The 13,508-nt window shown below is 44.9% G+C and overlaps 1 protein-coding gene across 2 annotated transcripts in view; it reads left to right on the top strand.

Moving 5' to 3' along the window:
• Positions 1-13,508, top strand: part of LOC100466745 (glutathione S-transferase A4) — a 39,418-nt gene that overhangs the window by 6,270 nt on the left and 19,640 nt on the right. Inside the window, exons 3-6 of one of the 2 annotated variants that reach the window (XM_034648052.1) lie at positions 5,392-5,443; positions 7,013-7,145; positions 7,988-8,129; positions 9,843-9,974. In XM_034648052.1, coding sequence (XP_034503943.1) covers positions 5,392-5,443; positions 7,013-7,145; positions 7,988-8,129; positions 9,843-9,974 — 459 coding nt within the window. Of the gene's footprint in view, positions 1-5,391; positions 5,444-7,012; positions 7,146-7,987; positions 8,130-9,842; positions 10,011-13,508 lie in introns of those variants that run through there. The other variant, XM_034648051.1, reaches the window with a different exon arrangement.

Genomic DNA, 13,508 nt, shown 5'->3' with positions numbered 1-13,508 from the left:
CACTCAAAAGGATGGGGATTAAACTCCACCTCCTGAAAAGGGAGGCATCTGCATTTAGAATTCTTACGTAAAAGAGACTTGTGGGTTTTTTTCCTCCTCCATTTATCTATTCAAGCATTTCTTTATATCAGTATGGACGTAAGTATATAGCATTTATTTTATGTTTTGTGCTATTATCCAGTAATGTTTTCTTGTCCAGATAGTCCCACTTTGGCCATTGGCTCTTTCAGGTTGGCTCCTGCGTCACGTCTGTATACATGGCTCCGTGCTCCCTTTTCTTTTCCTTCCCTTCAGCTCTCTCTTACTTTCTGACCCTTGAAGATGCTCCAGGCTCATTTTGTATTTTCCTAGCCCTGGCCCTAGAATCTGGTATTTCTCCAAGGAGTCCTGGTCCCTTTTATCAGCAAGTGGTTTTAGCAACCAAGAGCTGAGTGCTGAGTGTCTGTATTTGTGTTTAGTGCCATTTGTTTGTGGAAGAAACTGCCCTGTAGAATTTCCTCCATTCTAGATTTGGCTGCTTTACCCCCATTTTACCATATTCTTCTATTCCTATATTTCCTGTAAACTGCTAGTTGGACCCAGAGATGGGATCAAATCCAGGCTCATTTTTTTCTATCTCTACACCTTTTTTATTTTTTTTTGCCTGCCAGAGACTCCATCACAGGGGTACTGTGAACATGTTTTTATTATACGACATCAAGGGATGCATGATGTCTGACTGTCTCCCTTTCAGCATTGCTGGGCTTGATCAGCCATGTTCCGGCAACGTCAGCCTGATCCGCGCGTTATGAAGTTTCCTCCATTACCTTCTTAACGAGTGGTTTTAGCGTCAATTTATCATTACCATTGTTAGGGATTATAAAATGGTGATTTTTCTGTTTCTTTCTATCATTGCATCTGAATTTATTAACTGTGTTTCTCTTACAAAGAGTAATATTTTTTTTTTAAAGACTTTATTCGACAGAGATAGAGACAGCCAGCGAGAGAGGGAACACAAGCAGGGGGAGTGGGAGAGGAAGAAGCAGGCTCCCAGCAGAGGAACCTGATGTGGGGCTCGATCCCAGAACGCGGGGATCACGCCCTGAGCCAAAGGCAGACGCTAACCGCTGTGCCACCCAGGCGCCCCACAAAGAGTAATTTTTAACTTAACTGTTTAATTCCCTTGAAGTCCAGTTCACATGGGAAAGGTCACGTAAATGCTTGATACAGTCTCTCTATCGATTTTCAGAATACTCGGTCGTTACCCTGCCAACCTCCAAAGATGGCAAAGGAGGGTTGTTGGGTTTGGGGCTTTGTGTTTTGTTTGTTTGGTTTCGGTTTTGATTTCTTTGCATAGCATTCTAACTCACTGTACAATGTTTTAAATTTAGCTAAATAGGTTGATACCATTTTTATATACAAATTCTGATTTCTGACTTCTCTTGATGTATTTGAAGATCTGATGATCCTAGGCCCTTATTCTCAGAGGGTGGTAATTGCTAAATCTGAGTAAGGAAGGACTGCCACTATGGATGGACCTTTCTAGTTCATCACACTGCCCACCTGTTGTCTCAGGATAGATTTTCTAATTGTGTTCAGAGGAGAGTGGAAAAATTCTTGGTCCCATGACCTGAACCTGGTTGGCTTATTGATGTTACGTGTCTTTTTTCCTGTGGGCTTCCGAGTTTGCAGATCTGGCTTATTTAATAGGTTTGCAGTGGGTGTCTTACTTGTGCATTTAATCCTTTGTCACATCCTCTCTTTCCAGCCTTCATTCTCCCCTGTTCCTCCTACTCCCCTATGTGTGAATCAAGATTCTTGGTGACAGCAGTAGAAAAACCAACCCTAAGTAAGTTAAGCAAAAAAGAACATGGGTCATATGACCCACCTCCCCTAGACCAGTCACAGCGGGCAGACAGGTGAGGTAGAGTGTTGGCCCAGAGGGTCCCAAACCCGTGTGGAGGGAACTAGATTGGCCTCCCTTACTAGGGGCCGGCCACATAGTGTAGAGGGGCCATTCCCCAAAGGTAGTATTGGTGAGGGGGCCAGCACTGTGACGTGGGGAATCATGAACTTACCCAGTGGGCTGCCAGCCCAGCCTCCACAGCTGCTTCAGATCTCTGAGCTTAACTAAAAACGTGCTTTGGAAAAGCCTGATGTGTCAAGCACCCACATCTGAGTCACTCGGTAACCAAAATCTGCTGGACGGCAGCCCGCCTGATTCGGAGAGTCAGCATGCTCGCNGCTGGACGGCAGCCCGCCTGATTCGGAGAGTCAGCATGCTCGCTCTCAGTCGCTTGGTTTGGGTCCTTAGACATTGTTCTTGCTCCCTGCCCGGTGTTCCTTCATTGCTGCTTGGGGCTCTATTTGCCCGAAGACCCCCCAGAAACCTAGTCCGATCCCCCTTGTTAAAGAGGAAGAGTAACACATGTCAAAGAAGACTGAAGTGCCACAAACTCCTAATTCAGGGTTTCTGGGCAATTCACAGAAAACTGACAGACTGTTGAAAAGGGAGTGGTGTGGTGGGCAAGAGGGCAGTTCTCCAAAGTATCCCACTGGGAACGGTACCCTGGTTAGGGAGCAAAGGCGACCAATTGTCTCGATAGAAATCGAGACAGTGCGTCTACCCTTCAGCCTTGCACAGTACCAAGCTCCCTCCAAGCTCTGCCTTGTGATTTTTTCCTTGCCTCTGCCGCCCTCTCACCTGCTGTTCCTGTGCCCGCTGCCTCTTACTGACCATGTTTTGTAAAGCTGGACGCAAGAGTGTCCCTGGTGAGAGATCTGCCTAATGTTCCCAGGAAGTCAGAAGCCAGAATCAGAACTCTTTAGAAAGATTTGCTTTAAAAAATGTACATTTCTAGTCTCTCTCAACTACTGAATGTGAATCTCTCAAGAGTGGGCCTGGGTTCTCACACACACACACACACACACACACACACAGACATGCATGTGCACACATGCACACACACACACATGCACGCATGCACGCATACACTTTCCTATTGGCTTTGAATGACCGTGGTTATAAAAGTTTGGGAGCCGTCGTATGGAGGGAGCACCACCTGCACCGAATGCCCTGAACATCCTTTTTTTTTTTTTTTTAAGATTTTATTTATTTATTTGAGAGAGAAAAGGGGAGGGAGAGGGAGAAGCAGGCCTTCTGCTGAGCAGAGAGCCCCATGTGGGGCTCGATCCCAGGACCCCGGGATCGTGACCTGGGCCGAAGGCAGATGTTAACGGACTAAGCCCCCCAGGCGCCCCGCCCTGAACAATCTTGCGTTGAGGAGGCTGCTCGGTAGGCACCAGATGGTGGTCCTGCCAGACTCCTCTCGCACCGCGAGGATCCCGGCGAGTAGCAGAAGACATACCTACGCCCCGTTGTCTTGATTCAACCCCCAAGTCAGGTAGTTGAGCCAGAAGAGGGGAGGATTGCTGATTTTGTGCTGGTCAGCTCTGCCCTTCCCTCAGATGATTTGGGAGAGCAGCACAGGGACATACATGGGTGGGGAGTCATCTGGGGACTTGGGGACAGGAGGTCTCCCCTTCTTGACGTGAAATACATTGTGCATTAGAACACATTTTTTTTTAAAGTACAAGAAGAGGAACATGCTTCCAGCGTTGTCTTTTCCCCCCAACTTTTTAATCTGACAACTTTCAAACCTACAGAAAAGTTGTAATAGAATAACGGATACCTTTCAACTGAATTCACCAATCGTTAACATTTTGCTACGTTTGTTTTCTCCCCTCCTCTCTCTGCTTTTTTTTTTTTGTCAACCATTTGAAAGGAAGTTGCAGACATCAACATGTATTTTTCTAAGAAAGAAAAAGTAATTGTTCTAATAACCACAGTATCACTGTGGCAGCTAATAACATTAATACTAATTTTGCAATAGCAATATGTGATCCATATTCAAAAGTCCCATACTGTCCCCCAAAGGTCTATATAACTGTTATCTATTTAGCAGTTACAACCGCCACCCCCGCCCCGTACCCAACATCCAGGATCTAATCAGGATTCAGGTGTTGGGTTATTTTGTCTCTTTAGTCTGTTTTCATCTAGAAGAGTGTCTGCTTTTTATTTCTTTTCTTTTCCTTCCATACCCTTGACTTCACTGAAAAGAAATGTGTAGAGGAGAAACTGACTCTTTGCATGAACTTGGAAACCAGATTCCATAAAGAAGAGTTAGAGGAGGGCTACCTGGCTAAAGGCAAATCTCTTAAATAAAGATTTGTCCTTGGACAATGGAGCTTAGGCTTTCAGTTGGGGCGTGAATGGAAGTCTAGAAAAGGAGAGCCAGATAAGTGGTGAGGAGCGCAGAGTGGGAATGGCAGAGGCAAATCCCTCAAACCTATTCTCAAACCTTGTGCACCGAGAAACTTAAACACAAAGCAAGTTGGTTGTTTTTTTTTTTTTTTTAAGATTTTATTTATTCATCTATTTGAGAGAGGGAGCATGAGTGGAGGGAAGAGACAGAGGCAGAGGGAGAAGCAGGCTCCCCACTGAGCACAGAGCCCGACGCAGGGCTCAATCCCAGGACCCTGAGATCATGACCTGAGCTGAAAGCAGGCACTTAACCCACTGAGCCACCCAGGCACCCCCAAAACAAGTTTTCTGTAGGTTTGGAAGAGTCCCGGCCGTCTTTGTTGCCGAGTGCCCCACATTCTGGATATGCCTGATTGTCACCTTGTGGTTAGATCTGGGTTTCAGTGTTGCCGTGCCCTTCTCATTGGGTCACAGCAGGAAGCACACGATGTCTCCACGTCCCCCGGTGGGGAGCTGAGTTTGAGCACTTGGTTAGATAGATGGTGAGGTCTCCAGATCTCTCCACCACAAAGCTACATATTTCCTCTGTCATAATTAACTTACGGGCTGCGACTTCAAGGTGGTTCGAATGTTCTGTGCTTTATAACTCAGTGATTTCAGCATCCAGTTTGATGCTTATGAGAATCAGTTGTCGGTTACAAACTGGTAATACCCTAATTTTATCCTTAGTTAGCACTAATTCGTCTGTAAAAAAGAGCTTTTCCTTCTACTTTTTTGAGTATCCTCACTTAAAGACAGGGATTTTGTTGTTGGTGTGTGATGACCCCTGAGTGACATTACCCTTCCGATGCTTGAATTGTCCCAAATTTGGCTAGGGACTCCCCCTCAAGTAGGCTGCTGCATGCCTCTGCCTTTGCCTTTGCCATATCTCATTGGTCTTTGAGCTCTTCTTTGCTTTCTAATCTACCAGCATCAACCTTTTCTCCCGGAGCTGTGGTTTCTGTTAGTGGGAAGCCAAGATGTGGGTGCTAAGTGTGCTCTTTCTCTCTGCTTCTGAGACAGTTTGACTTGGTAGCTTCAGTCCTGATCCTGTAATGACCTATGCCTTCTTTGGGTGGGGGGGTATCTTTTTTGTGTTTTTAATTTAGTTTGATGAAGAATTCTTAGAGACAAAAGAACAGTTGCAGAAGTTGCAGGATGGTGAGTATGGAAATGAAACAACTGTTTGGTAGTACTAATTTTTCTTTCCACATTTTCTTTTTTAAAGATTTACTTATTTTTATTTTGAGAGAGAGAGAGCACGTGAGCAGGGTGGGGGTGGGGGGCAGAGGGAGAGGGAGAGTGAGAATCCCAAGTGGATTCCGTGCTAAGCATAGAGCCCGATGCGGGCTTTGACCTCACAACCCTGAGATCGTGACCTGAGCCAACATCAAGAGTCAGACACTCAATCCACTGAGCCACCCAGGCGCTCCAATAACGATTTCGTTTAAAAACAGATCTTTATGTGGAAGGGCAAGGATGCTGAGAAATAACTGAAATTTGCCAGGAAATCACTTTTAGTCAGTAATTCCCTGAGAGCTAAAGGGAGTGAACCAGAGCTAAAGGGAGTGAACCGTCAGGTGAATGGCCCTTCTCCATCCCTTTCTCCTCTTCCTGCCCTCCACTGACCTCTCCCTCCCCTCTTTTTTCCTCTCCTTAATCCCTTCCCTCCTCTTCATCTTCCCCACCTTGCTTCTTCCAAATTGTCTGAGGCACCCGTGTTTTCTTGAAGTATGCAGACAGAAGTCCCCATTTCCACTGGGCTGCCTTTCTGTGGTGAATTCAGGGAAAAGGCCCCGCTTTAACTCCCAGTCAGCCCCTCTCCCTCCATGCCCAGGCTCCATAAGGAACACCAGCGACTCTGTAAGTAGCCTCCCTCCCAGCCATCAGCAGGGTCTCTCGGCCCAGCTGGAGGCTCCCTAGAGAGGGACGGGCTGCAGTGTCAGCCTTCGTGCGTGACACTGGCCTGACATCGCTAGGCATATGCGGAGTGCTCATCTCCCCCAGACCCTCAGGTACCGCCAGTCCTTGAGACCCTTGAGGGCTGGGCTGTATCCTATATTTGTCTCTCTGCAAATAGAAACAACGAATTTGTTTATAGGTTTGTTGGAGAAAGCAATGGATTGCTTTTTGAGCAGTGACAGCAAACTTGGTCGCACGTGGTCTGTGGCTGCGGAAGAGCCAGTGTGTATACAACTGTCAGTTGGTGACTTCGGTTGTATGCTCAGAATTTCTAAAGCAGTGCAACCAGTAGAGCATTCCACAGTGCTGGAAACATTCTGCTCTCAGTCCGATGGAGTGGCTGCTAGCCGCGTGTGCCTACTCAGCCCTTGAAGTGTGTCGCGCGTGCTTAAGGAATGGAATTCTAAATGTTTCAGAAGTTCGATTAAGTTTAGGTTTCCCTACACACATGCAGCTTCTGGTTGCTGTGTTGGCCAAGGCAGCTTTGCAGAAATACCTTCCCTGCGTTCTCTCCTGCCCCTTGCCACGGTGGGTAGGTATTTCCCCTGGGGTGAGAATGAAAAAGGAAGGTTTGGAACAGTGCCAGCTTTCAGGCTTTTTTGATGGTTCAGTCTGCTCCCCTGAATGAAGTTGAGATTATCTGTCCTTAGGGAGCTTCACACGGGTCTCAAGGCTCTGACCCCACGGTCCCTTTTCATTCGGTTGGGCGTGCTTAGGGGTTCGGGGACAGGGATGAGCTCAGTTCTAACTCTGGGTCACCATTCTTAGGTAACCACCTGCTGTTCCAGCAAGTGCCCATGGTCGAGATTGACGGGATGAAGCTGGTGCAGACCCGAAGTATCCTCCACTACGTCGCGGAGAAGCACCACCTCTTTGGCAAGGACCTCAAGGAGAGAACCCTGTACTGTGGCCCTGTCAAGTGCTCTCGCTGTCACTCACTGACACCTTAGCTGAATAGCAGGCTCTCCAGCAGGCCCCGTCTCCTTTATGCCTTGTAGCGTTAGTGTAAACAGGGAATAATCAGTGCAGAGAGTCTGGGTGAAACCGTAGAGAAGAATTGAGTTCGGATACTGGATCCTCTCTCTGGGGCGTGATTGTTTCAGGCTTCAGCATCTTTCAATGCTTTGACGCTGCTTTTTACCTTTCTTGCAAATTCATTCTCACCAATATGAAGAACAGGAAGCCGCTGTGCCTTTCAAGGTCTGGGATCCTGCGCCTTGATTGTAATTTCGATTATCTTTGTGAACTCAAAGCCTCGTCCTTGTGCCTCCTGAGATGCGTGACACAAGGCGAGGTGCCGAGTTCCGCAGTCCCACTGAGCGTCCTGTACAGTATACGGGTAGCACATACCTGATATGTCATCAGAGTCAATGAAATATTGGGTGGAGAGCGTTTAGCACCATGCCTGGTACACGCCAAGCTCCCCATAAATGATATCTGCTATTTTTACAAATGTTAAATTCCACCCACACCGAGCGTGGGAACTAGAGTAAGGGTAGAGGACTAGGGGTCCGGGAGAGGGGGACACCGTGACTCTTGTGCTTTCTGACATGTGACAGATTTTTCTGAATTACAGCTAGAATTGACTTTGTATCTTTGCTCTCGGAGACGGGTATAGATAAATGCTTCTGGGCATTTAGGTTGCCAGAACCTTAAGAGAAAAGTGCTCTGAATTCTTAGTTGTGGAAGCCGATGAGTTCAAAGAAGGGGAAACTGAGGAAGCTTTTTTTTTTTCGTTTTAAGGATTGACATGTACGTGGAGGGAACGTTAGATCTGCTGGAACTGATTATCATGCATCCTTTTCTAAAACCAGATGATCAGCAAAAGGAAGTGGTTAACATGGCCCAGAAGGCTATAATTAGATACTTTCCTGTGTTTGAAAAGGTAGGTGGCAGAGAAGCCCGTGAGCACAGCCTAACCAGACAGCAAGGGAGCCGCCACTAATGCCCCTCTCTGCTCAGGACAGTGTAATGCGGAGCGCCCCTGGACTAACCTTGCTGGATTCCTGAGAGCTGACGGTAGCCATCAGCACAAAGCCAGGATGTCTTGAAGCCCCTCAGATACTCCTTGGGCCATGTTATTCAGAAGTCTGGAAAAAATACGTGTTCACCACATGTGTGCGTGACTATCCTTACATTCACCACGAGCCCACCCTGTGTACGATGCAGAAAAGCAGAAACTACCCAATTCCTTCCTAATTTCGTCCCACAGACATTTGTGGGACGGCCCTTGTGTATCAGGCCTCCTACCTGAGAGTTTGATTTATTGTTGTTTTATTGTTGTTTTCCTTCCTAATTTCGTCCCACAGACATTTGTGGGACGGCCCTTGTGTATCAGGCCTCCTACCTGAGAGTTTGATGTGATGAGAAGACCATTGTTGTTTTATTGCTCTTCCCTTTGCTCTTTTTGTTTCCTGTTTTGTTATTTTCCTCGTCTTATTAATATATCTGCTTTTCTGAGCTTCAAACTGTTTTTCTCAGCTGAGAGGAATGGTTTTAAATGTTTCAGTTAAAAAAAGAAGAGAGCGTAAAAATAGGGCACTGGCAGATCTCCTCTGGCCATCTTTGTGGAATTAGATTTAAGAAGGAGAGGTATTTTCTGGTCTTTTCTGTCGCTTGGTGTCATGGTCTCTTGCCCACAGGCACTTGGTGAATGTAAAATATAATAATGAAGAAATGTGAGTGTGATGAGGGAGGAACACGTGCCTTGGTGAGGTTCCAGACTAAGTCAGGGCTCCTCCCAGCACATCAACTACAAACTGTTAACCCGTTTGCACATAAGGGAATGGAATCCCAGACAGCTTGAGTGACACGCCTAAGGTGAGGAGCCAGGATTGGACAGGCTTCTGCCTACAATTCTGGATTCACTGTGATCTCCCAGTCCGGCTTCAGTAGCTATATTTGACTGGGAGTTGTATGTAGAGCTAGTGTCAGACAGCACACACACACACGGACACGTACACACACACCTCACAAACCCACTCACGGGCATCCAAGAGTTCACTGCAAAGGAGATCCCCCCCTTTTCTACCACTGTTCCTTGCCTCTCCCCCAACATCATCTTTCCCAATGAATCACTGAACCTACGTGCTCTCAAAATGGGAGTCAAGATGAGCTCTGGTGCTTTTCGTGTTCTCTGTCTTGGAAGGGAGGAAAGGAAGCTTACGTTTTTAACAGTCATGTCTAGTTAATGACTACGAGTCCTGATGTTTATAGAAACAGAGCTGGCGAGTGAGATGAAACTCCTTGAAGGGGACCTGTTGCTTACTTACATCACGTCCCCCAGCCTCCTGAATTTGTCACCCCTAATTCATTTCTGTAGATACATTTATGGAATGGGTGTATCCTTTTAAAGCACTGGATGCTAAATCCAGAATTAATATTTTCTAACCCCCCCAGTATTTCCTTCTGATGTAAAGCAGGTATTTTATGGTAGCTCCATTTCTACACCCTTTGTACATTCTCTGTCTCTGATACAGGGAACCTCCTCTTAGTTGATATTATTTATAAAATACTCAGATAGTGCACTGATTCAACAGTTTCATCGGTTTCTCCATGTAAAGTGCTGTAAGCAATGCAAAACATTTGTATCCTGTAGGTTTTAAGGGATCATGGGCAAAGGTTTCTCGTTGGTAACCAGCTGAGCCTTGCGGACATCATTCTACTCCAGACCATTTTGGCTCTAGAAGAGAAAATCCCCAATATCCTGTCTGCGTTTCCTCATCTCCAGGTAAATAAAACCCTGTTTTAGAACATTGGCCCAGAACTCTTAGGCCTTCCTCCAACGTCTGTTGATTGGTTGGCTGGGGATGTGTGTGTACTTTTTTAGATTCTAGTTTGTGAAATGAAGGTACAGACTTGAAATGGTTTTTCTGGTCCCCAAATCTTTAGAGCTGAAAGATCATGTGCCTATGCAAGGAGTTTTACCTTAGTTTTGTTCCGTAACTACGCTTACACAGTTCGCTGGGAAGGACTTGCCTTAGAGGTCATCGCAGGGATGAGGCATTCCTTCTCTGTCCATGCTGTATATATACAGACGGGAGCGCTTGGGGTCAGTACCAAAATCAGTCTTATCATCAGGGTGTGGTTCCCAGTCTCAGGAATAATGTGCTTTCAAATTGGAAACATCCCAGCCTGAGTGGCATCCAGAGAATTCCCACCATTCCCCTTCCCAGAAATTCCACGGAGAGATTTGCATGTGTCTCCGCTCACTCTTTAGTAGTATTCTGCTAAGATTGATCATAGAACTTTGATGCAGAAAAGGACTTTATTTTTTTTAAAGATTTTATTTATTTATCAAACAGAGAGAGCGTGCATGCATGCACAAGCAAGGCGAGCAGCAGGCAGAGGGAGAAGCAGGCTTCCCGCTGAGCAAGGAGCCAGATGCGGAACTCGATCTCAGGACTACGGGATCATGACCTGAGCTGAAGGCAGATCCTTAACTGACTGAGCCACCCAAGTGTCCCCAGAAAGGGGCTTTAAACCAATCTCATCAAGTTCCTTCGGTATAGATAGAACCCAGGGTAAAGAAGTCAGCAGCCGTATAGCCTAGTTAGTGGGGGCCTCAGTTCTGTCTAGATCCTTAGCCTTTCTCCCGGTCCAATGGGCTTTCCTCTATATGGGGAGTTGGCAAACTACAGCCTCTGAGGTCAGATCAGGCCTGCCACCTGTTTGTGTATAGCTCTTGAGCTAAGAATGGTTTTTAAATTTTTAAGTGGTTGAAAAAAATATCAAAAGAATAATAATATTTCATGACACATGAAATAATATGAAGTTCGAATTTCACAAAGCCATGCTCATTCCCGTGTGTGTTGTCTACACTGCTTTTGTACTTGCACAGCAGAATTGAGTNCCGTGTGTGTTGCCTACACTGCTTTTGTACTTGCATAGCAGAATTGAGTAGTTCTGATAGAGACCACATGGCTTGCAAAACCTAAAATATTTACTCACTGGTCCTTCATAGAAAAAGGTTGCCAATCTCCGATATAGCCCAAATGACTATGTTATCAAAAGCCAAGAGAAATATATCAGATCTCCAAAGTCTTCAAATACATGTGCGTTTTTAAAAAAAAAATTTTTTTTTCCAAGTCTAGCAAATACATTTTGATGTAGGAGGACAGCCGCCACTATTTGAAAACATGCACCCAGAAGTAAGAATCGAAGTCTTCAACAAGGCTGTAGCCATTATGTTGTTTAGCTATCTCTTCATTTCCTCTTGCAGACAAAGAAGTAAACATTTTTTTTATTTGACTTTAATACCAGTAGGTCCCTGAAGTAACCCAGGGACCTGTTGGAATTTTCTATCCATGATGCTAACAACTTGTTTTTATACCCCAGGCACAGGGTCACCTGGGTNTGATGTAGGAGGACAGCCGCCACTATTTGAAAACATGCACCCAGAAGTAAGAATCGAAGTCTTCAACAAGGCTGTAGCCATTATGTTGTTTAGCTATCTCTTCATTTCCTCTTGCAGACAAAGAAGTAAACATTTTTTTTATTTGACTTTAATACCAGTAGGTCCCTGAAGTAACCCAGGGACCTGTTGGAATTTTCTATCCATGATGCTAACAACTTGTTTTTATACCCCAGGCACAGGGTCACCTGGGTGGTTCAGTTGGTTAAGCATCTGCCTTTGGCTTGGGTCATGATCCCAGGGTCTTGGAATCGAGTCCCACGTCGGGCTCCCTGCTCAGCGGGGAGCCTGCTTCTCCTCTCCTTCTGCCTGCAGCTCCCCCTGCTTGTGCTCTCTCTCTTTGTCAAATTAAAAAAAAAAAAAAAAGTTTATACCCCGGTACATTTGCATAAATATATATATATATGTATATATATATATTTTTTAACATGGGTCCAATTTTTTTTTTCCTCTTGAAGTATAGTTGACACACAATCCCATGCCAGTTTCAACATGGTGACCCAGCAGCCGCACACATTATGCTGTTGCTGACAACAGGTGTAGCTACCATTTGTCACCAGACAGTGCTGTTACAGTGTCATTGACTGTATTCCCTGTGCTGTAGATTTTGTTCTGTGACTTATTCATTCCATAACTGGAAACCTGTACCTCCCACTGCACCCATTTTGCCCATTCCCCTTNAGCTACCATTTGTCACCAGACAGTGCTGTTACAGTGTCATTGACTGTATTCCCTGTGCTGTAGATTTTGTTCCTGTGACTTATTCATTCCATAACTAGAAACCTGTACCTCCCACTGCGCCCATTTTGCCCATCCCCCTCCACTCCTCCCCTCCGGCAACCGTCAGTTTGTCCTCTGTATCTGTGTGTCTCTTTCTGTTTGTTTTGTTTTTAGATTCCCCATATAAGTAAAATCATATAATACTTGTCTTTCTCTGACTTATTTCACTGAGTATAATACCGTCTAGGTGTATCCATGTTGTCACAAGTGGCAAAATGTCCTTTTTATGGCTGAGTGATGTTCCATTGTATATACACCCCATCTTCCTTATGCATTCATCTGGGGTTGGACACCTAGGTTGCTTCCATAACTTGGCTATTGTAAATAGACCACAATAAACATAGGGGCGCATATATCTTTTTGAATTAGCGTTTTCATTTTGGAGGGGTAAAAATACGGTATTTCTATCTTTAATTTTTTGAGGAACTTCCACACTGTTTTCCATAGTGGCTGCACCTAAATATTATTTTAATCTCTGGTGAACTAGAGCTTCGATATTAAAGGGCTTAGACTCTAACACCAGATCTGAGTTGAATTCAAGGGTCATTCCTGCATTGATTAAAAGGTATTAAAAAAAGTCAGAAGTCACCAGAGTTTTATTATACGTGACAAATACCAACCCCAGGTAAATCCTGAAATGCTAAATCCTATAGAACGAGTTCCTACATATTGATACAGCATTTGAAATGAGATGATACAAAGAGTTTGAATATGTGATAAAAAGAGAAACTTGTCATTTACATAGCTTCGACATAACTATTAGCTTTTGTCAATATTAGTGATACATGTATGTATGTTTCTGTATCTTCGTGTGCATGCTTAAGGCTGTGCTTTGTACATTATAGACATTTAATAAATAGCTTTTTGAATAAATGACCTCTGAAAAATTTTATTAGAGTAATTATATTTGATGGATATACACTTCTTCGTATTGTTGAAAATTTTTACTAGATCAAATAGACTTTTCTTCTCAATGACTGAGAATTGGTATGATTTGACTCTGAATGAAAAATACGATTTCCATAAATATGGTTTACATAAATATCTGGTATCTGGTGTCTGAGCCCTAGG

The sequence above is a fragment of the Ailuropoda melanoleuca genome, chromosome 19, assembly GCF_002007445.2.
Source record: "Ailuropoda melanoleuca isolate Jingjing chromosome 19, ASM200744v2, whole genome shotgun sequence".
Taxonomy (NCBI): domain Eukaryota; kingdom Metazoa; phylum Chordata; class Mammalia; order Carnivora; family Ursidae; genus Ailuropoda; species Ailuropoda melanoleuca.
Note: the sequence above shows the minus strand (reverse complement) of the source record. Positions and strands in the feature narration are given on the sequence as shown.